The sequence below is a fragment of the Eupeodes corollae genome, chromosome 2, assembly GCF_945859685.1.
Source record: "Eupeodes corollae chromosome 2, idEupCoro1.1, whole genome shotgun sequence".
Lineage (NCBI taxonomy): Eukaryota > Metazoa > Arthropoda > Insecta > Diptera > Syrphidae > Eupeodes > Eupeodes corollae.
The window spans coordinates 132,219,832-132,243,923 of record NC_079148.1 but is presented as its reverse complement, the minus strand read 5'-3'; the positions used below and the strand labels follow the sequence as shown (position 1 = coordinate 132,243,923).

At 34.2% G+C, this 24,092-nt stretch overlaps 2 protein-coding genes across 3 annotated transcripts in view; both read right to left on the bottom strand.

Annotated features, from left to right (window-relative positions):
- Positions 1 to 3,519: 3,519 nt before the first annotated feature.
- Positions 3,520 to 14,766, bottom strand: LOC129944279 (uncharacterized). Of its 2 annotated transcripts, XM_056053617.1 has the most exons (7): positions 12,181 to 14,766; positions 11,848 to 12,117; positions 5,897 to 5,953; positions 5,411 to 5,674; positions 5,165 to 5,344; positions 4,724 to 5,090; positions 3,520 to 4,655 (listed from the first exon to the last, which is right to left on the bottom strand). In XM_056053617.1, exons 1-7 carry the CDS (start codon positions 14,764 to 14,766, stop codon positions 4,651 to 4,653), a joined length of 3,729 nt encoding a protein of 1,242 aa, XP_055909592.1. In that variant the 3' UTR covers positions 3,520 to 4,650. The 2 variants fall into 2 exon arrangements, with proteins under 2 accessions (XP_055909592.1, XP_055909593.1); XM_056053618.1 differs by lacking the exon at positions 5,897 to 5,953.
- The window catches only part of LOC129944280 (uncharacterized protein KIAA1143 homolog), a 33,490-nt gene continuing 24,096 nt past the window's right edge, over positions 14,699 to 24,092 (bottom strand). The window contains exon 4 of the mRNA XM_056053619.1: positions 14,699 to 14,826. The gene's annotated coding sequence lies outside the window, so the exon portion shown is untranslated. The remainder of the gene's footprint in view (positions 14,827 to 24,092) is intronic.

Below are 24,092 nucleotides of genomic sequence, written 5' to 3'. Positions count from 1 at the left end.
GTGACCTTCCGTGTCTTAAACTCCAAAGAACTGAAGAGAACAGAGACGTACTCAGGACAGCGCAAATAGATCCAGAGGATAGTTTAACTTAGAGTGTCCGTATGGGACCATTAAGTTAGTTGTAAGTTATGGATAATTAGGCTAGTTTTATGAATTTTTGTCTAGCTTTAAGATAGGTTTAAGAATGAATTAATAAAAATGAATTTAAAAAAAAAGGGCGTTGGACTGTCATGCAAGGGGTCTTGGGTTCAATCCCTGCCTGTGCCACCTTAATTTAAAAAAATAATTTTCGTGGGTACTGCCTCTTGCGAGGAATTGACAATTCCTTCAAGAGTAATTCTTGTCATGAAAAAGTGCTTTCTCAAACTAGTCGTTCGGATTCGGCCTAAAATTGTAGGTCCCTTCCATTCCTGACAATAGTACTCGCACACAGGAATGGTTGAGAGTTGTAAGTCACTAGGCCCTGGTTCACAACGGACTGTTGCGCCACCCCATTGGATTGTTTTTTTATTTATTCAACTTCACAGGGAAACTTGGTTTTTCTTTCAGATATTAAAGTAGGTATTGGCTCATTCCCTGATGTACTAAATGGTCTTCAGAATCTTAAACCCAATCACATTCTTGGTGTCGATGGAATTCCTACTCTTGTCAACTTTAAAAAAAATGCTCTAGTTCTTTCCATTACAAATTATATTCAATTTATCTTTATCGTCCGCAATATTTTTGGGCGAATGGAAATCTTCTTTTCTGATCTCAATTCATAAGTCTGGTACGAAAAATAATGTTGAAAATTACAGAGATATTTGTAAGTTTTCCACAATTCCTTAATTGCTCGAAAGTTCAAACTGGATTTTTTTTGTAAAAGAACATGTAAGTGATGCCAAGCATGGGTTTATTTCAGGTAAATCAACTGTCACTAATCTCGCAAGTTTTTCCTCTTTCGTTATTAATTGTATAGAAATTCAAATTCACAACTTGACAATGAAACCTCGAGGTCTATTAAATGTACCTCAGGAGTTCCCCAGGGCAGTCATCTTGGCCCACTTTTATTTATAATCTTAATCGATGATATTTGCAAAAACATAAAATTCAGCCAATGGCTCATATTTATATGCTGATTTCTTCGATCATTTATCAAATTGGTGTTTGGTTACCTGTCTTAAAGTTAATGTCAAGAAATACCTCGCTATCTCTGTCTCTAGAAAACTCACAACTTATGAGTTTCCGTATTCTCCAGGTTTACATTTGTTCCGCACATGGATGCTATTGTCGCTAAAGCCAACTCTATGATTGATTTCATTAAAAGAAACTCAAATGACTTTTCGGATCCCTATACGCTTACATCTCTATATAACTCATTAGTTACATAGATCATTACTTGAGTATGCAGATGTCATCTTCAATCCTTTTCTAGAAACATTTTCGGATAGAATTGTGAAAGTTCAGAATCGTTTCACAAATTATAACCAGGGGCCCTACTATGTATCTCGATTCTACTTTTGATTCTATTCGAAACTCATTTCCGATTCTATATTTGAATCGTACTACGTATGAAAGTAGAATCGAACGCCGGTTATACCAACTTGTTTTCAAAAAATGTTCTACTTTCGAACGAGTATCGAGGTGTTTGACAGTTTTAAAAACAAAAATAAAACATACAATTTTTGGACAAGAATAATTATTACAAAAAAGGAAATCGTTGGAATTTGGTTTAATTTGCAAGGAAATGATGAACGGTACGAGCAAATTGAACGCAGAAGCATAAGAGATAATTCCAACATAATGGAGCTGAATGGAAAAAGGTTTGTACATACATAGATGTATATGTATGTATATGGTAGAATGTTTGGTTTGAACTCATTATTAATGAGAAATACGTACATATGTATATACTTTTGTTTTGGTTTTGTTAAGAATTATCGTTTTTCTAAAGACGGGTTTATGTTCTTACTTAACACCATATCATCCGACATGACTACACGCAGAAGACAAAATGCTGTTCCGATTATCATTAAGTTATCAGCAGAATTGAAATTTTTGGCAACAGGATATTGCCAAAACCAAATCGATGGTGACAAGAACGCTGAAATTGCACAGCAAACCATGAGATAACTACTTGCCGAAGTTTTGGCCTCAATCGAAAGAGTCTTGTGCCCGCTGATGAGGAGAGAAACGAAAGTTCAAACGCTATTTTTGGAAAAATCACGAATTCCACGTGCAATTGGGGTGGTAGATGGAACTTATATTTAACATTTTACTTACACCTTAACAAAAAAAACTTCGCTCGCAAACACATTTGTTGTAGAGTGATTATTTTCGATTTTGCCTTGTTTTTAATTCTACTTTCGAGTTACGTAGTTCCACATTTATTCGAAAGTTCATAAGAATATAGTGTTGTCACTACTACAACTATTTGATTCTCGTTCGTTCGAAAGTAGTCAAATAGATACATAGTGATAGTACCAATTTTTCGAATTCGAACAATTTCATTGTAGAATCGAGTTACATTGTAGGGCCCTAGTTTCAAGGTCAATTATTGAGTTCTACGAAGTAATTAGTCATATAGACATAACATGGCTTAGAAACAAATTCAAAAACGATTTGCATTATTTATTTTTAAGGAATTAATCATGAATTGTAAATTATTTATTTTTTGTATATTTCTACACATGTATTTTTTCTTTTTTGCATCTGTTGAGCATGTAGCTTGTAGATTAAATAAATAAATACAAGTTTGTGTTTTGCCTATTAACAAAAGGCAAAATTATTAAAAACCACTAACTCCCCAGTTATAACTATCATTGGAATTTATAACTTCAAAATCACTTCAAGTGAAATCCAAGCAGCTGAACATTGAAAACAGAACTAGAAATAGAACTCCTCGTCCTACAAAAAAGCCACAAAAAGGCATAACTTGTAATGTCGCTTCGGAAAGAGAAATTAAAATCCAAAAAGAACTCTGCAATAAAGTTGAATAGGCAGTTGAGGCAATAAAGCGACACCAAAAAGAAATGGAATACCGTTTCAAGAAAACATACAGGTCCAATGATAACATTAGTGAGTTTCAGACGATGTTGGATGAAACCTCTACTGCACAACCTTGAAATGGAAGTGATGAAAATGCAGGAAGTTAAAGCAAAGCTCGAGTTTCAAAAACTTTTACACAACAAAAACTTCGTTGCATTTTATCGATTAATATTTTTTTTAATTAAGGATTAGGTCTAGGACGAAAATATACAACTGACTGTCATTCCAAAACTATGTTCGAAAATAAAAGTATTATTCTCATGTTGGCAAAATTTGTTTCCAAGGAAAAAGAATTCCGTACAGAGTTCCCGAAAGTAGGAACTTGCACCCGGGAAGGAAAAATATTTCCCAATAAGGCTGAATAAAATAGTATTGTCCTCATTTCTAACCAGTGGCTATATCAAAATCTCAAAGCATCTACCAATAGGACCATGTAAAAAGAATAGAGCCAAAAACTATTTTCCTTATTTTTGAAATAAAATGATACCGTCATACCATTTTTAATTAAATTTTATTTCTTATTTTTTTCCTAACGCTGTGTTTTTTTTATACTCAAATTTATTACAATGAATTATTTTGTTTTGTTTGTTTTAATTTAAATATATATATATTTTATATGTATTAATAATAATATTATTTATGCACTAAAAATTAATTTGAAATAAATTGTCCTTTTCTGTTATATTTAATTTAATTTTATTTTTATTAAATAATTCTCAAAAATCAGTAGTTTAAAGTAATTTTCCTTTTTATTTTATTTATCGTTATAATAATTATAACTTTTATTCGTATTTCATTTGTGTATCTAAAAATTTAGATTTTGTTTAATTTGTATTAACATTTAATGCAAGTTCTTTGTTTGTTTTTTTTTTATTTATATATATATATTTTTTTCTTTCGTTTTTTAAATATATATATATATATATTTATTATGCTACACCATGAGAAACAAATGCTTTGCGGATGTGCATTTAATGATGTTTTCTTAATGTTAAAAAATGTTTGTTCTTTGTATTAAAAAAAAATATCTTTACATTATAAATAATTATATTACAGAGGTACCCATTGTTTTTTTTTTCTGTTTTATCATTTTTTTTTTGCAAATGGGATTTGTTTATTATTTTTTTTAATAGTATTTTGTTTTGAATAATAATAGAATAATCCTAAACAGTATCTTATATTCCTAATAAAAAGAGAATTAAAAGTTACTTTATTGATCTGATGAACATAAAAGAGCAAAAGATATATTTATTTGTATGTACTTAATGAAATAAAAATTCAAATCATTCAAAATACGAGCAAACCAATCGATAGTCTATTTTGTATATAAGTTCTTGCTGTTTTTTTGTTTTTAATTAGGTATATGCAAAATTTACTATTTTTGTTTTGTTTTTATTCTACACATTACAAGTTTCTCTTTTTAAGCAATTGTAAAAAAAACGGAGGTCTATGAAATAAAAATATAAATTTACGAATGTTTGCAAATACATATCGGCCAAATAATCATCTGAGGAAGGTCCTCCTTTGAGAAATCCTGTGTCGCTTTGAGAGGAGCGACTGGAGAGCACTCATATGGCCGATTTCTAATTGTGAATTTACACACTCTTACAACGAGGTTTTCTTTTAATCTGTAAATAAATAAAAAATAATATTTTGAGAACCCTTTGGAATTGAAAATGCTGAAATAAAAACTTACCAATAACATGACTTTCTATATTATTCATTGATGATCGATTTTTAGACGCCGGCTGTGGAATAATTGTAATTTCATCGTTGATCTTAAGAGGCTTAAGCAAAGTATCATTTGCCGCTGACAAACCACTTCGACTACTTGTCCCACTACTGCTGCTGTTATTTGTCATGCTGCTACTGCCGGCGTTATTCTTTTTGCCATCCATTGCCTTTTTGGCAACCGTACTATGAGCGGTGTACACATGTGTCTCGAATTGTTTGTACATGCCAAAGGTCGCCGTACACACCGTACATTTGTAGGATAGGTGTGCAGGTTTAAGGGTCATATGATGGTCACGGGATACATGGTTAAGCAACTTCCATTGATACATCTTGATTGAGGAAAAACAAGATGCAAATTAATAAATAAAATTCCTTTGGGAAACAATTAAATTTTAATATTTACCCTTCCACACACAGGACATCGACCAGCATCTTTGCCTTTATTAGCGGCTTCCTGCATTGAGCTTGTTACCAAACCATGAGAGCCAAGCAAATGTCTCTCCAAACCTTGGTCTGTGAAAAACCTAAATTGACATTTCTGACAATTCAAAGGCGGTCGATTATAGATCATTTTGGGGTGAATCTTTAAAAGAAAAACATCTACCATTTATAAACCAAACTATCATTTTTGTATTTAAGTGATTTTTACCTTGACTTTGTGCATCCATTGCATATGATTTCGCAGCTGTTCAAGATCCTTAATATAACCATCACATATTTCACATATAACAAACTGTGCTTTGTTCCCACTTAAATTCTGTCCTGGTTTCATTCCTGCTGGTGGCATTTTGTTAGCAGCAGCTGCTTGGGCTTGTGATTGAGCTTGTTGCGAGCTACTTTGACGAGGTAGAGGTGTGATTGAAATGCTTGGTTGACCGGTTTGATTCTTTTTAGTTGACCCCACATTTGCTGCCTGAAATTTTTACAAGAAAAAAAAACATTTTCAATGAACAATGGTTAACATTTTTTTTCTAATTCAAAAAAAAAACTAATAAGCTAGCAAACAATTTACAGAAAAGAAAATCGAAAAAAATATACACACTTTGGTGTTGAGATACTAGCTTTTAGTTTTCAATATTTTTTTTTTTCATTTATTCATGAATCGGAACCACACTATTGGCGTTTCGGAACCTACCTGCAGTGTTAGGGTATTATGGGTTGTTGGCAGGATCGCTATACCCGAACCCGTAACCTACGTGGACAAATAAAATTATTGGCGTTCATTAATAGTTACGATTCTTTTAAAAATTGAATTCAGATCAAGATTAATTGATGATGAAGAGAGTGTTAAAATTTCTCTCTCCTTTAAGTTTTATTTTTTTTAATGGAATGTTGTGACAGTTAGAATGGTTAGTAAGCATATGAAAATGGCGTTATTTTTGTGAAGGCCGTTTTAAAGGCAAACCAAACGATGGTGGGATGTCATTAAATAAATAATTTACAAAATTTCCAACTCCTAAATTTTATGTGGTTGGAGCAAAGCAAGGAATTTTGTATCTTGGAGTAATATTCTAGGACTGTGATGCCAGAGGTATTGGGTTCAGTTCCTGCCTGTGCAACTTTCGTTTTTTTTTGTTGCACGGGTATCGCCTGTTGCGAGGAATTGACAAAACCTACTAAAGTAGTTCTTGTCATGCAGTAACCTATGTAGCTTTTATTCGTCCGAAAATTGAGTATAATTCTCATATTAGGCATGTGCCTTAAATACGCACGATTCTTGGACAGAATTCAAAAGAGAGCTCTGAAAATGATAGGTGACTGTTGTCCAGCCAAAGCATTTAAAATTTTTTAACACCGTCGCCATGTTTGATAGCGAGTTGTATTCCTTCTATCAAGCAATTCAACCGTAACACCCGTAGTACAAGGAATACTCATCAGTATATCTTTGAGCTCTATTTCAGACTCTTAAGTAAAGCGATTCATTTTTACGCCGCACTACACGAATGTGGAAGCTTTACCAGGCTTAATATTTTTCACTCATTACAGTGTGCAGACTTGATTGTAATGTGTTTAAGGAGGTATTCAATATTCATATCCACAAAAGTTCGTTTTTACTAAAAGCGTCTGTATGTTTTTTTCTTTTATAATCCTGGGCCAGATTATGGGTATCGTTTTGCTAGCGAGTTTGCCATTTGTCAATTATTGCTTTCGCCTTTTTCGTTTTGAATTCGACCAATTAACGAATTCGAAGGCGTATTTGAAATCTCATAATGTTTGGTGGCGAGTTGGAACCGACAGCTTTTTTTTTATTTATTTATTTATTCAATCTACGATACTTAATCCACAGATTTGCTTATAGAATATATAAAATTTCGTTGTATATTAAATATTAATAAATATATTAATTTACATAAATAGGAACAATTAAGAGAAGTTACTATGCAATAATGTTAATAATGAATTTTTAAATTTATTTCTTGCAAGATATATATCTAGTTCATTATAGTACATATTACAATTTACAACAATGGGAAATAGGTTCAAGCTGGCCATAATTTGTTGAATAAGGATATTCAAATATGAAATTTCCCGTTCTTAAAGATGGACTAGGTGCATAAATATTAACCAAAGAAAGCAAAAACTCGTAATCAACGTCATTTAAAAGAATATCACGAATAAACATTCTACACCTTGATTCAAGAGTTTACATCCCTAACAAAAGACATCTAGATTTATAATCAAGATTTGAGTAAGCTAACTTAAGGTGGCGCTACAGTCCTGTGTGAACTAGGGCCTAGAGTAAGCATTTAAATTAAAATTTCTTAAAGCAAATTTTGTTTGGATATTTTCAATTCTTGTTATCAACTTTTTAGTATCAGGATTCCAAATGGCAGAACAATACTCCAGTAATGGTCGAACAAGTGAACAAAAAATAGCTTTCAGTGTGTATGGGTCCTTAAAACCAGAAGAATTCCGTTTTAGGAAACCTAACATAGAGTTAGCTTTTGAAACAATCGGCCCTATCGAGGTAACCGTCGGATCGGAATTCTCTCCGATTTCCTCCGAATCGGAGACATTTTGTTTCAAGGTATTACATTCTCTCCGACATGCGATGATTTGCAATGACTTGTTTGGTTTTATTCTTGACAGATACAAACATAATTTACCGAAGTCTTTCGACAAGTTCTTGTTGCGGAAAGTGTTTTTTTTTAAATAGTTAATTAAAATGTAAGTAATACAAAAATTAACTTTATTTTCGTTATCTTGTGTTATTAATAATGGACTGTTTGTTTTTAGGCAAAACGAAAAAACAAGCGCTCAGCAATATGAGGGAATGGTAACTCTGCTGAGCGAATATCCAGACATAGCTCAAAACTATACAAAAATGACACTGTGTTTTGGGAAGGTCTGGCCAATCAGCTAAAGTCATTGGAACCAAAGCAAAGGTATTTTGGTGGATGGAAAAAAGCATGTTCGTGATTTTGTGCATTGATTCCATTGTGATTTAAGTATACATATTTCATTATTATATTTTAAAGGTTTGGAGTGACTATAAGTCTTACATTAAAAAAAAAACTCTCGACAAATAAAAAAGAAATAGCGGGTACTGGTGGAGGACCGTGCAGGCAAAAGTCTTTCACCCCTTTAGAGAACGCTGTGATAGCCTTAACAAATATTGGCAGCTCTGTAAGTGGCATTGGAGCTGCATCATTTGGAGCAGGAAGCACATCAAGTGCCGACTGCGGAATCGTCCACATCAATTACCGCTTTCGTTGATGAACAAAAAAGACGACAATCTAGCATCACCAAAACTCAGCGGAAAATAGGACCAGACGCCGAAGGCCGATTCAGCTTTTAACAAAACAGAAAATTTGTATAAGGACACAACCAAAACATTAAAAAGGGTTTCTCGAACACTAGAAGATGTTTACAAAATTGAAAGAGAAAAATAAAAAAAGACGCAAACTCACAACACTGAGATGAGGAGAATAGCTTGTTGCAATGTTCTCCTTTTTTCTTTATTTTGCGCCCTTAGCTCATTGGATTCAGCTTCCAAAAATAAACCAACACATAAACATAAAGTCAAATAAATAAATAAAACTTATGTTTCAACAGTTTTCTTTTTTCAATTATTCTTTTTCTTTGACACTTCAAATGGAAACAAAAACATATGTTTGAAATAGGGAGGGTACCTTATTCGACATTATAATTATTTGTAACTTCACAGGCGAAAGAGTGTTCACTGTTCGATTTCGTAGATTCTTTTTTGATTGAAAATATATAAAAATGTTAGTTAGCTTTATTTTAATTTTCTTATATTGTGTTTTAATACTTGAATAAATCACCGCAAATTTCACAAATTCAATCAAAACAAAACGAGATTTGTGGAAAGCCATCAAATCTCTGGAATATAGGAAGAAATAGTCAAATCACTGGAATATAGGAAGAACTATTTTTGATTCGCCGCACAGTGGCCCGCTTATGTAAAACTGCTTGCAATATTCATTTTTCGAGAGGGGTTATAATGCAAAACTTTTTAGATCACTGGATTCACAAATATTTGAGGCTCGAGTAATTGAAAAAATTATTCAATTTTTTTTTAACTTTGAATGTAAAAACTAGAAAAAGGGCTTCGAAACGCCTTTCGTTTTTGTTTTCATAATATGCTTTGCTATTTTTTAGATCGATAATTAAAAAAAAATATTTAATTGTTTAATTTAATGTTTTTGAAAAAGAGTGGTGCTTAGTTCTCAACTGATTCAGAATCCTTAACATAAATCCAAAAGATCAACTGCGTAATTTTGCATCGAACTGAGCTAGTAAGATTTGAATTGATGAAGTCAGTCATTTTTGTATCCTCTTTTTTCATGGAAGATTCTTTGGAAGTATGATTTAAAAAAGATGATTTTTTTTTAAAATGTTAATCATTTTTGATTTATGTTTATTACGTAAGATTTTCAACAGTTTTAGAGCTAATTTTTTTAATCCTGTTATAAAATTTTACATAGTCTACGCGGTCATGATCGATATGCAAAAAGACTTCAATAAAGATGAATCAATTGAGGACGAACATAATTACCAATATTGAATCTCTCCACTACACGCTAGAATCATATGCATGGAATTTATTTTGAAGCTTGCGTATACTTTTCGACAAGAAGAAGGCGGAACAAAAGAATAAAACAAGAGATCCAAAGGTGTTTTCGTGATGAGCTTGGCCTTGATGTGGATAAACCAAAGCAAGGGTTTGGAAACTCTAATGACGGAAACACTGCAAGAAGATTTTTTGAACAGTCAAATGCAACCGCTCGAATAAATGGAGTCAATGAAGAAGTTATAATAAGGTTCAAAGTAATATTGAAAGTTTTGAATTGCAGAGAAGAAGTGAATGCAGTTAAATTTGGGGAGTATACTAAGAAAACAGCAGAGCTTTTAACACAAAAATATCCTGAAAAACTACTCACACCTAGTTCCTAGTCAAAATATCATTGAATATCAATCACTACCACTTGGAGAATTGTCAGAAGTAGCCAAGGAATGCATAAATAAAAACTACAAGAAATATCGATATCAGAATACGTGTAATGTTTCAAGGATTCGGCAGAATGAGTACCTATTTAACATGCTCCACTTATTACTTCCTTAAGGCATGTGAGAATCCAAAAAGATCTGAAAAAACGATACTCTCCAGAAATGATGAGTTTATTACACATTTTCCCGGACTTAGATGATAGTTTTCAAGAAATTTAGTGTTTATATATTAATTTGCTTGGTCTTTATTTCTTTTTCCACTGTTTGACTTTTGATTAGATTGGTTTTTATTTTCATAACGTTGATTAAAATTTTGTTTTATAAGGTTTACAAAAAAAAGCATGGCTTTACTGCAAAACATAACAGCTCAATAATATATTTAAAAACTTTCATTTATAATTCTACTTCTTCAGAAAAGAACTATCCTGCAGAATTGATATCATTTTTTAACTTCCATATTGTTAAGCAAGAGTATAACTTAATTTTGCGTCAGTATTTCGCTATCAAAAGTGTTCCTTTTTATTTCTTTAAGAACTGGACATCTTCCAACAAAGTGTAAAACTTTTGATATATCACCAAAATACATTATGTACTCTTGAATACTGAAAAAAATGCCTTAAAATTAAAAACAAAAAGTACTTGTTTCCCACTGTTTCATTCGAATTGGTCCTTTTTCTTTTTGCTCTACTGTTTCAATTCACTCAGATTACTTAAAAAAATGATTTTGACGCTTGCATATTAAAATACAGCTATGTTTATCACCTTTGTTAAAACTTCTTATTTTAACACCAATTTCTGAAACACTCTGTTAACTGTTTTTTTATGAAACTCACTTTTTATAGCCTTGGAAATTTCCTTCAAGATAAAAAATATGTACATAAGCAATATTTTTATTCGCTTAGGTGATATGATTTTTGCAACCAAAAAAGTCAAAACAGGCCACTGTGCGCCGTGAATTCCTTAATAAAGAAATACGACGCGAGTCGAATTTGAAAGGTCGAATTAAAAACGATCCGCCGCGAACCTCATAATCAGGCTCCTGATAACCTAGCAAATGCTTCCCCTAAAGCTGCCTGAAAGATCTATAACGATGTTTTGTTTTTCGGGAGCGCAAACATTTTTCAATACAACACTTTTCGATGTGCTTTAATTTTTCCAATAGAAATGAATGCTAAGGCAAATATGTAAGGGGTAGGGTGAAAGACTAAAGTGTTCAGATCTTCGACAACGTTTTACATTTTATCTTATGTTCAATAGATGATTCCATCTTGAAACTTAGTGCCTGACAATCATAATAACTTTAAAAAAAACTCAAAACGTATTTGTATGATCAGAGGAATTTTATAAAATTTGTTTTGCCAACTTTTTTTTTAAACTGAAATTTTTCTAGCCTACTTTTTTTTAAACAAAAACTATGATGAAGAAATGAGCAATTTTTCCCAACACAATAGATGAATAAGTAATGTTTTATGGTTACTGGTGGTTAGTCGTGGTCCCCTTTACCAATTCTAATTATAAACTTGCTTAATAAAATTTCTAGCACACAAAACCGAAATAAAAATGAATTAAGCATCATCCTTCACACACGCGCAATTATTAAACAAATCAACTCACCTGAATCAATTGTCCAGCTGCAATTTGGTAGTTGTTTGGTAATACCATACCAGTTGGCATTGTTGGCCGAACGGGAGTTCCTCTCAACATATTTCCACCGTTTGGAGTTGACTTTACCGGTTGTGGCTGTTGTCGGCCGCGCATTATACCCTTGTTGGCATTATTACTGGCCATAGCAGCTTGTATGTTACGAGCTTGTTGCGCCTGCTGTTGTTGCTGTTGTATTGTTGCCAACGCTGCTTTTTGAGCTGCAGCTTGTGCCGCCATAGCCTATTATAAGATATTATTTATAAATTATAATAAAAAAAAGAAATATTTAAAAAAAACCTTTACCTGATAAGCTGTAGCAGTTCCGACCAATCCATGTCTTGGTTTAATTCTGGGTATCTTGGCGGGAGCCTCCCAATCGTGTGGAGGTGTCAAATTTAACTCTGGGCGGAATTTCTTCTGGCAAACTGGCGCGTGTCTGGCCAACTTAGCCTTGCCGTTGTCCTCGAATCCACAATTCGGGCACTGATGGTATGGCAAGTGCTTAAAGAGTCTGGCTTTGATGTTGTGCATCGCCTCCATGTGGTACACGATCTCTGAGGAGTTTCTCACTTCGTATGTACAGAAGTTACACTTGTACATAGCGCCATTCATGTGTGGCGTCTCGTAGTGGTGTGCCATTGCCAGGGCAGATTCTGATTTGAAATTACAAAACTCGCAACGTTTGATGTTGAACTTAAACGGAGCATTTCTTTTCTTGCTAGCCTCTAAGTTACCACTCAATGCATTAATTGCCTTTTCAATCTCCGTTATGTTCTTGCCCAACGAACGTCGCATCTTGCGTTTTTGTATACGAATCAAGTCAGCTTGGACAAACTCCTGCACCAGGCCAACACCAATGTCTATGAAGAATTTACCCAAGGGGCTCTCGAAATAATTATCTGTTCCCGTTTGGGATTTGTTGCCTGCTGTAGGTGTTCCTGCGGTTGATGAGACAGTTTCTGTATGAATTGGCTTTATCACGGCTTTGATGGTTTTCAGGTCATCACTGGCCTCCTTAATAAGGACTTTTGTACGAGTCTCGTTGTCTGAGTCATCGTCGTCGTCGTCATCATCGTCTTCAGATTCCGACCAGGAATCGTCGCCGTTGCCACGCTTTCTTTTCTTCTTTTTACTAGAAGATTCTTCATTTTCTTTGCCATCTTCTTCTAAATCCAAATCAAGATCCTCTGTTTGGGCATTGGGTTGTTTTTTCAAGTCAAACTTTGTTTCGATTTGGGTGACAATTTCGCGCAGGTTGTCCGATGGAGGTTTCTCGTAAATGTAAGGGACAATAAACGATGGAGCCTCGAGAACGAACATGTCGTCTGTCAAACCAGGCAGAAGGTTGGCGTTCGATATTGTTGGTAAGGCGGGAATGGCTGGACTTACGGGCATGGTAGGGATAGCCTTTGGCCCCGTTGTTGATTGCGCTTGATTCGTAGGTCCAGCTGGTAAAATATTCACCGGGTAAATGCCGCCTGGAGGTAGAGGAGGTGCGAGTTTGTTAGAATCTGTATCGAGGATGACCACAGACGCTGGCTGGGAGGTGTTAGGCGTTCCTGGCATTAGAGAACGTGCATCCTTGATTGTGATTTGTGCCATTTGCGGTGTTGAAGGAGAATGAAATGTTTTTTGACGTTTAGGCGATGGCTGAGCATCATCGTTTTTCTGTTCTTCTCCGAATGAGGCGAAGTCACGTACTTTTACCAAGTTCTTGTTTTGTATGCCAGAAACGTTGTTGCCGGCTTCCGAAGCTTCGCTGGGACTATCGTCTTCTATAAGAACACAATCATCATCATCGTCGTCAGGCTTTGGGGGTTGAGGCGGTTTAGGTTGTTCTACTGCGGGTGATTGAGCAGGAGGTGCAGGAGGAGTCTTTTGCGCTGGAATTTTTGTGTCTTCTTGTTCAGCTTCGGAATCTGAACCAATAACAACCGCACCATCGGAGTCATTTGAATTACTTTTCGGTTTTGTCGCCTCAGTTAATGTAGTGGGTTCGGGCACCTTAAGAGGATTACTTTCTTCAGCTTCTTGCTTTGGCGTTTCATCTGCCATTGGCATTTCCTCATCCGATTCTCCCAAATCGACAATACCATCATCATCCTGCACTTGCGCTGGCGCTGCCGTTGGTGTTGGCACTGTCGCTGGCTTTACTACATCTCCATTAACTTTCTGTTCGGTGCCAGTGACTGTGACAGCTTTTGGAGCACTTTTCTCTACTATTTTTTCTTTTTCCGTTTTTGTGGCGGGCAGGCTTGATTGTTGGCTTTCTTCATCGTTGGTAGCAGACTGAGATGTTTCATCTTGGCTGTCGTCACCATCATCACCATCCTCACCCTCTTCGGCGTCGTCCTGACTTGTTGGTGCCTCTGATTCTGCATCATCTTGACTTTCCTCTTCGTTCTCAGTTGAGTTGCCATTCTTTTTCACATCTGTGTTTTCTGTTTTCTCAGTTTGTTCTGACTGTTCGGATTTCTCAGACTTTTCTGACACCTCATCCTCATTATCATCCTCTTCACTTCCGTTATCGAGTGCCGAGTCTTTTGTTTCGACATCATCTTTAGATAACCGTCTACTTTCGCTTTCGTCTTGTGAGGTTTCAGCATCGCCATTGGCTGTGGCACTTTCGCCTCCAGCCTTGGTGTCACTTTGATTGTCACCACAACTCGTTTGTGAATCTTCATCATCGGTCTCTGAGACCATCAGCTTTAAAGGCGATGTTTTAACCTCTTTGACAACATCACCATTTTGTTGGGCGGATGGAGTTACTAATGCATCAGAAGTTACAGTTGTTGAATCAATGTTGACACTTGACGAAAGAGTTGTTATTGTGGCAGGTAATTGTTCAACTTCTGATTTTTCTGGTATAACTTCACCTACTTCGCCCATTTTGAGTGTTATTTTTGTGTAGACGTTTTTTTAATATTTGGAATTTTGATCGTTTGTTTCCTGAAAAGCAAAGAAATAAAATTATTACCATAAAATTGTAAATCAAGCAATAAATATAAACTTTAAATATTATTGTTTAGTCATTTTTGTACATACTCATGTAAGTATGAATATACAAATATTAACATGGAAATATGCATTAAGCCTCGAGACCAACTATGGTTGAAGTACAGAGATGCGTTCTTTAGCCGTACTACGCGAATTTATAGTTATTTCCAGTCAATGCAATAACAGAAATGTGCACCTCCTTTCAAATTCACTTTCCTGTTCCTGAAAGGAAAGTACCAATTTCCGGGCTTATTCCAGGACCAATTTCCTGGTACCAGTCGAATTTTTGAACACAACGAACTCAAACACCCTTAACATAATTTTGAAAGCGCCAAGTCTAATAATGAACCAGCCTACAACCATTCTTTGGTGCACATAATGTCAGGGATATACGGAACCTACAGTTTTATCCCAAATCACAAAGGCATCGTCAACTTGTGAAAAAAAAACCTTTGCCTAGCTACCAGGCAGGAATTGGATCCATATTTCTGACACATTAAAATTAAAGTGGAGCTTCTTTCCATAAGCCAAGGACGAGAATATTTTATTTATTTTTGTTTAAAAACAAAACAAAATAAATTAGTACAAACTTCATGAAGAAAAAAAAATCGAACTAATTAGGCAAAGTAGGAAATCAAAGGTCAAAAAATTGGACTTACAGTGATAAAAAACTCAATTATGTATAAATACGTAAGTTTTAGTAGCGAGTGTAATAACCTTTCGCTTTTATAACATCCTGAAGGCGATGTTTTGAAATGACTTCCGGCGAAATTGTATTCCATTCTTTTTTTATTACTTATTTTTGATTCTCGGACCTTTCTTCCTAAATAATCGCAAAGATGCTCAATGGGATTAAGGTGTTTTTGTTTAATTGTCGTCCGCTGATGATGGTTCCGCAGCTGAGAACCGAAATGCATTCGTATTGAATAAAAAGTATTAAAATTTTAAAAACAACAACAAATTTTGCCTTTTTATAACGATTTTTACGGTCAATAAGGAAAAACCTTTTTTAAATAATTAATTAAGGTCTGGGGATTGGGAAGGATGAGGCAATTGCGATTTAACATTATAGAGAAGCCACACCTTTACTATCCTTGATGAATGTTTAGGACCGTTGTCTTGCACAAGTAAAAAGTCTTCTTTAAGGCCAGTTTTTAAAGCGCTGGCTTTCAAATTTTCTTTTAAAATTTATAAATATTTGTTTTTATCCATCGTTGTTTCTATAAAAACTAAACTTCCAAAACCATTGGACCCCATAGCTCCCCAGACCATAACATATCCGCCCTCCATGTTTAACCGGTGATTGCAAATTCTTCACATCTAATTCTGTGTTTGGTTTCCTCCACACAAATCTGCGACCGCCTAACCCAAAGACATTAAACTTGCTCTCGTCAAGGAAGAACACATTCTTCCAAGAATCATCTGGTTTCGAAACGTATGCATTCGCATAGTTCAAGCGTTTTGAAACGTTTGAAATATAGAGTTTTTTGTACCTTGCGACCATTATATAACTTTGAATGCAGAAAGTTCCGAACAGTTTGAGGGTTGAGCGATATTCCATCATTTGCTTGAATGTCAGCAGCTACTTTAGGAGCACTTAACTTGGGATCAGCATTTACCATACTTTCAATTTTTCTTTCTATACGAGCGTGTAGTATTTTTTTTTTTTACCTCTTCCTGGGGCCACATCAAAGCTTTTATTTTTCAAATTATTTTTTAATACATATTAAACTGTAGACCGTGGTCTATCAATAGTTGACGAATATCAGAATAATTTTTTTCGTCGTTTCTTAGTTTAAAAATTAGTTTTCTAACTTCAAGAGGTACTTTTTTATGAGAAGCTTCTCTTTTCAAAATAAACTTCGAAAATTTAAAAAAGAAAAACAATTTTAAAGCTCAATACACCACGGCAAACTGAGCCTAGATATCTCAATATCATTACATTACAGTACATAATTTACATTTCAAAAAGAACAGTTATTTCCATTTTTTAGAGAATGGAACAGTGTACGAACATTTGATTGATGTACGACCAATTTTTTGACATTCCTGGCAAAATTCTACTAACGGAAAAAAAACTATAGGCAAAGCTCGAACATTTTGTTGCATTTCCTATGATACATTATAATTTTATCAAATAAAGTCAATAAGCTCAGATTTGCGGTAGGAAGTTCATGGTGTAAGGGAAACCCATTTATTTATTGTTGTATGTGCAATTTTTTGATGTAGTGTATATAATTCAAGATTTTTAAAACATTTTCTCAGTACTAAATAAAACTTGCTTTTTGCAGACTTCGCTAAAAAAAAATTTAGACTGACACTCTGATTTTTTTAAAAGGATACCTATGACACTGGTTGGAAACTATAAAATCCAAGTTTTAAAAAAAATCCTACTTATTTTTTCAATAGACTTTTAGTGTCCTTTGTTCACAAAATGTCAACTGCCTATTCCTAGGTTAATATATATTCTTAAACTACCTACATACAAAATTAAAGCTGGTAGGCAGAAAAGTACACATTAAATTCTTCTTTTGCCATTTTTTTTTATTCGTCTATTCTTAGTTCCAAATTCATCGTCATTCGGTTTAGCCATTGGCAGCCATTTTGTTTATAAAATATCTGCCTTACCATCACTAGCACTACCTATCTACAATACATAACTACCTACATTAAAGCTAGGTAGGTAGATATAGGTATTTCGTTCTTAAAGCTAGGCATCAATTTTTTGTATTAATCACGACATATTGGGATAGACCATGATAGACAATAATTCATCTAGTTTTTCAAACAAATAACACCAAACAATTAGGTATCTATGTATATGTATCTACAAAAGAGCTAAGGTTAATTGAGGTTATGCGAACAACCTCCCCAAACATAATGTACAGCTTTCCGTTAGCTGTGGGTACGTTCAAAAGTAAGTAGGTACCTATACCAAGGTACTGTTTGTTTTGTCGACTGTGACATATACCTAACTATAACAGAAGAAATTACTAAACTAGACCAAATTTTTCAAATAACAAGTGTCTTCCATTTTTGCAGAGTTCGAATATAAAAAATAATTCATTTATTTTGAATAAACATTTTCGCATTTGCTTTCTTCGCCAATATTTGTACAACCAGCTGCTGTTTGTCTTAAAAGAAACAGCTGACTTACCACACATCACAATACAATAAAACCATATTTTATCTTTTTATATGGAGTGTAATAAATAACTGCATGATGAACAGAATTGAATTAATATTAAGAGGCAAACCATAGATAAGGCTAAATCTACACGTGACTTTTAAACGTAAACCCTTTTGTTGTGACTTGTGAGATTGATTGATGCAAAAACAGATGCAACTACATTTACATTCTATTCTATTTCTACATGGCACTGCCTACACCTACTGCATGCACCTATATTAAACTGTCCCTTATAACGGTACATAGAAATCAACCTAGCAAAACACCAAACAAAACACAGAATCTACGATATGGCGCGGCGGCTGCGGTGGCGGCACAGCGAACGACTAAAGAAATGTCAAAAACGGAAGTTCAACGATAGATAAAGATAAACAAAATAAAAACACACTCTTGGCCACCGACAACCGGTGTATTGCGGTGTTTAGATTTAGTTTTTTCCGTTATTTACGTGAAAATAAAAAGAAAAAAAAGTAGAATGGTATCTACGCGAAATGTGGCCAATGTCTTTAATTTGACTAGTAATGTGCCATTGACGCCATGTTGGAAATAATATTTTAACAAGCATATTATGTATAGATACATAATATACTACTTATAAGAATATATGTATGTATCATACAAAATTTCCTTTTAACTTTTTTCTGTGATATTCTTATACAGGGTTACCATGCTCAAAACTTAGTTAATAGCAGAAATGTAACACATTTTTTAGCCCAAAACTGAGCCGAAAATGTATCCAAAATAATAGTTAGCTCAAGTTCAATACAAAAAGGAGTTCGGTAGCTTCAATAGGGGGTTTACATGGACGAGCATGCTCGACGATGGCAAAAATAACTGTTCGCACAACTTTGAGTTTACATTGATACTGATGTTATCGAGCCTTAGTATTTTAAAATTTTCGAATCAAACAGACGCAGATTGTCAAAAATAATTTTGGCATATTTAATTATGAATGAGGTTCTTGAAGAGGAAGATAAAGAAAAAAAGTAAAGGAAACAAAGAAAAAACGACAGAAAAAATACTAGATTTTTTAACTTTTGTTAATTCCTGGCGATAACAGGAGTGAATTGAGTTTACTTTTGTTACCGTTTCTAAACTGGCATTAAGGTATATTTTCTTATATTTTCCCAACAACAGTTCTTATTCTTTTAGATTAAATTTTTTTTAACAGCCCTATTTTGCTATTCACGTGGATCGTATATTCGATTCCCTTTCACACTGCCTTTGCATTCTGCTATCCATCGGGTGAACTACATTACCCCAAACTAATTTGACATTCAAATAAACAGCTGTTCAAGTAAAAATCTTGGGAATGTTGGATAAATTGTTTTGATTCATACAAAAGTTAAATTTAATCAATCCATCTAAACAGAATAATTTGTGTAATTTTTGGAAATGGGCAGTACTTCACTTTTTAATCCAATTGTAAGCAGAGGAATAAGAAAATCCTCAAACAGAGAGAAATGTGTCTTCCTTGCCCTAAAAATGTTTATATTCTTTTATTTATAAAACAAATATTCTAAATTTAGCAATAAATTAGTTTTCACTTACATTTTGCTTACAAAAAATAACAAACCAGACGTCAAATGAAAAATCCGCTGAATTTTGTATGCGGATCTGAATTGTTTAGAATGAATGCTTTCACGTGAAAAGAAAAATACCCCGCAGTATTACCGACATTCACAGATTCACTTCCAATGAATAGCAGAATGATTAGTGAAAATTCAAGTAAAATTCCACCCGATGAGAATGTCGCTTTTTATTTTCCATTCCTTAGGTAAGCTTCTGTATAGTTAAAAAAAAAAACTCTTTCCAAAACTCGCTATTATTGGGTATTGTTGCTTTTATTTTCGCTAACTGTGTCCGTAGTAGCCCAAATAATAGCCCAATTGCAGAACAAATAAAAAACAGAAGCAAATAGTTGAAAACAAAACCTACGCATCACTCTAATAATTTCATGGAAAATGTTGTGTTTATATTGTTTTTTAAAGCGTGAATAAAAATATCCCGCAGCATAAAGCACTCCATACACGATTCAATTTTATTTTCAATTTGGTTGTCAACTAAATTGATGCTTCGCCACACGCTACATAAACGTTGTTGAAAGACTTCTGCTTCAACTGTCAAAACATCATTTTTTTTTATCGTTAAAACAAATACAAAACCACACCGAAACCAGAGATACGAGACATCAGACATGACCACAGAGATAATTCTATTGAGATTATTCACGTCTCTGTTTTTTTATCTCATTTAATTTCTTGCTAAGAAAGAGATGGAATGCGTTTGGTTTGACAGTAAATCAAATGACTTGCCTACACACACCTCAACTAAGTTGAAAACATTCACATCAACTTGAACAAATTCAAAATCTTTTGATTTTCTTCCAACTCAATCGTCAACCTTCAAAAAAATCCAATTCAAGCCCACACACGAGTTGATTTGATGAAATTGACATTAAATTGAAAGACAAGTTGAACTGTGTATGGAGTGCTTAAGATTTGGGCTACTTATAGCCCAATTATTATTTTGCTGTCATAATTATTGTTTTGTCGGTAATGTGGAACAAAAAAAAATAGCCCTATAAATAGCCCTATCTGGCAAGCCTGCTGTTTATATACATAATTTTAAAAGTATATGCATACCTGCATACATACATGCATACACATTTACTGTATATAAGAATACTACTTTTTTTATAATAATAACAAGTTTATATATGTATGTACATACTCAAAGTATGCCATTTCATTATGTATTAGTGTGTAAGTTCTTTTGCCGGTTTGCCAATGATTTAGTAGTGTGGGTAAAAAATGTGTAAATGTAGAGAAGTATAACAAAAATAAAATTAGGTGGTGTGGTAAAGTGCATGACATTTTGCTTATGGGACTGGGAATATGGAGAGCTGTCAAAACAGCGAGCAAAGTAGAAGTACACAACAAAACAGAATACCACTGACATAACTGCTAGCTGTTTGGTGCTTCTGGTGTGTCACAACAATGCGAATGCGAAACAAACAACGAAATGGAGAAAATCAAGAAAGACAAAAAAAAAACATTTTATTTACAGTTTGAGTTGAGTTTATTTATTTCACATTCACTTCGGATTCGGACAAGAGTAACAGAAGCAGATAGTAGATACCTGCTTAGAATATTGAGAACACAAAATAAACGAAAGAAAACAAGAAAATGATGTACTAAATTGAACCGAACGTGAACGTGAATACTGAATGGCAGTGTATAGTAAGTTATGTGTGTTTTATACGGTCATACGGATAAGTGATTATGTTGTGTCGTGTGGACAAACAATAGAAAGATGAAAAGGGCTTACTCTTAAATGATGAGGTAAGTTTGGAATATTATGATATTTGATTGAGTAAAGTAGGTACCTATGTATGGAAGTGGAGGTGCTACATTTATTGGTGCAACAGGTGAATGTTCTTGAATTCTAATGTGATTTTCTGCTTATTCTTGTTCTCAATAAAAGTTTCTTGCAATAAATTGATTAGTGTAAACATAGAGTGATTGGAAATTGCAAATTAAGATGTGAATTGAATATTAATCTACTATATTATTTATGTGATTAAGTGCAAACAAACGTTATATAAATAATGGTAATGCAAGAAATTGATAAAATTAGCAGAATTAGATTTCGCGATGAAGTGTCCACACATAGGTATTCGCACCATTTACAAAAAATTGAAACGCGGGTGAACAACACGTAAATTCAATTCCAGTCAAAAATTTAACAGGCAGCAAGAATAGCAGCTGTGGATGGGGTTTTCTGCGGGTATGATAATGTACATAACCTATAAGCTGTAGCAGCTGCCAGAGTGGCTGAGGTTAATTCCTTGAATATAATGCAAAGTGATTGCTACTACAAGAATTACTGTAGGCAAAGCTGTCATTAAAGTTGCGCACTTGTAGTGAATGTCATCCACAATTGTGTAAAACAGCAATATTATAAAATAAAACAGTCAAATTTCTTTTTCAGCATCAACTTCAAATTGGAGCACTGTATACATTGGTAGGGTGTATTGATAAACGTCAGTCTAACTAAGAACTGCCTTATCTGCATTCATAAAGTCACATTTTCGATCGAACTAACCTAGTCGAACTGCAGTACCCACCGTTCATATACGTCAGGCTGCTGTCAGCGTCGTTAAGATTGTGCAGCTGAATTTGTTTGGCTGCAGAAAGAGCGGGAATTATTAAAATAACTTTAACAACAACAAGAAGGACGAAGCGGTACTGGTAAATAATGTAAGTAATGGTAAATATTTTGTTAATTTTTTTATTGTTTTTAAAGGGATGATGAAAGTACTGTAGTTACTGTGTGGACAACTAACCACATTGAACTTTTAATTACAAAGCGAATAAACATGGAAATGGAATTCTATGGTGGAAAGAAGAAAAAAAAGTTCAACAGAATTTGTTTGGCAGCAATTTTTCTCTGACGTTTATGAACTCTGTTTACATACAAATCGGACTAAGTCAGACTTTTTAGTTTACTGCAGACATTCTGCATTGGGAGTGCGTTCACAAATGCATCAGAAAGGAAATGCGATTGTACGCAGATTTTCTGGGTTTATGAATACCACTGTACATTTTAACTTTGGCAATGCTGTGAGCTCCAGCTGCAACCAGACCATTGTGTTTAGCAAGTAATTCAATTCATTATCGCTGAAAACCACGTTTGGGAATGGGCGCGTTCGGTAGGCAATCTGAGATACTTTCGTATAGAATATGTTTGTGAACGACCAAAAATGGATAGTTTACATTACCTGTCAAAACAAAATTATACTAAAACAGCTGAAGAAATGAGAAAAAGGATCTAAGGCGTATTTTATGCTTATTACATTTATGTGCAGGTTTAGGGCTTCAGCCTGCAGACTTTTTATCGGCCGATAATTTAGTCGGGTTGGGCTGGAAGTGCGTACACCGATGCGACTAAACAGTTTGGTTGGTGAACAGGGCGCAGAGTATCCAACAGCCGGCCGACTATTCTCGAACTAGTTTGTAACTGACTGTTAAAGCGGTCGCATAATGAAAATATTGGCCAGAAAAATTATTGGTCTCATCATACTCCGGAGGAGGAAAATCAAGAAGAGATTCCGAGAGTATTGGGTGAACCCATTCTCAGTGATAGATTAGTTAGTGGAAAATTTTACACTATGCATTCCAAATAACTTGATTACCCGAAAAAAATGTCGCCTATTATCGAATGAGTATTACCAGCTTCAATGAACTTTTCAAGCTAATTGGACCAGCAATAGCGAAGGAAGATACAAATTTAAGACTTTCTGTACCTTTGGAGGAGAGATTGAGCGTTACGACAAGGTAAGATAAACCACAAATACTTTTCAACTATTTTTATTAGAATTAATATTAAAAAATTTGGCGTTTTGAGAAATTAAGTTTACAAGTCATATATTTGCGATGCATCTGAAAAATTTGAATATGACTGGGCTGTATCGTTGGAGTTGCCAGGTGATGAAATGTTTTGAATGGTTGTCGGTTGCGAAATTGGAAAAGAGTACTAGGGTTGCTGTACTCCGTTGTACATACATGTTGGCTTAGAAGTAGCCTGAACGTACCTAGCTAATCTTATCTGTTTAAAAACGTTAAGAACTTTCATAGGGGTTTATGAAACAACATTAAAAACAAAAATTTCGGCACCACCAGTTCGTCAAGGAATCTCTGGCCTCATTAAACGCGGATGGGTTGAATTACCCGACATTGTAATTGGTTCAATTTTGGCTATCATTGGACTTCGTCTTTCGGGAATCGGTATTGCCAACTATTATCGCAATGATGGAGATAACAAAAGATACAAAATTGGATGGGTTATTATGAGGCCAGATGATCCAAGGGCTGCCAAAGTTCGAAAGGATTGAATTGTTAATTGAAAATAGAATACTTATTTTAGCATCAAGTTTTTCTTCTGCGGTTCAATTTTGGAGTGAAGGGACCAGTGACAAAGCAAAGTTCAAATCTTCATCAGTATTAGGCTCATTCGCGTCGGAGTA

What these genes read in the sequence shown, in the direction of transcription:
- LOC129944279 (XM_056053617.1), bottom strand. Translation starts at nt 14,766, where the DNA reads ATGGGCGAAGTAGGTGAAGTTATACCAGAAAAATCAGAAGTTGAACAA. An exon ending in GAACTGCTACAGCTTATCAG is followed by an intron (nt 12,118 to 12,180) that starts GTAAAGGTTTTT and finishes ATCTTATAATAG; the next exon opens with GCTATGGCGGCACAAGCTGC. An exon ending in GATGTCCTGTGTGTGGAAGG is followed by an intron (nt 5,091 to 5,164) that starts GTAAATATTAAA and finishes TCCTCAATCAAG; the next exon opens with ATGTATCAATGGAAGTTGCT.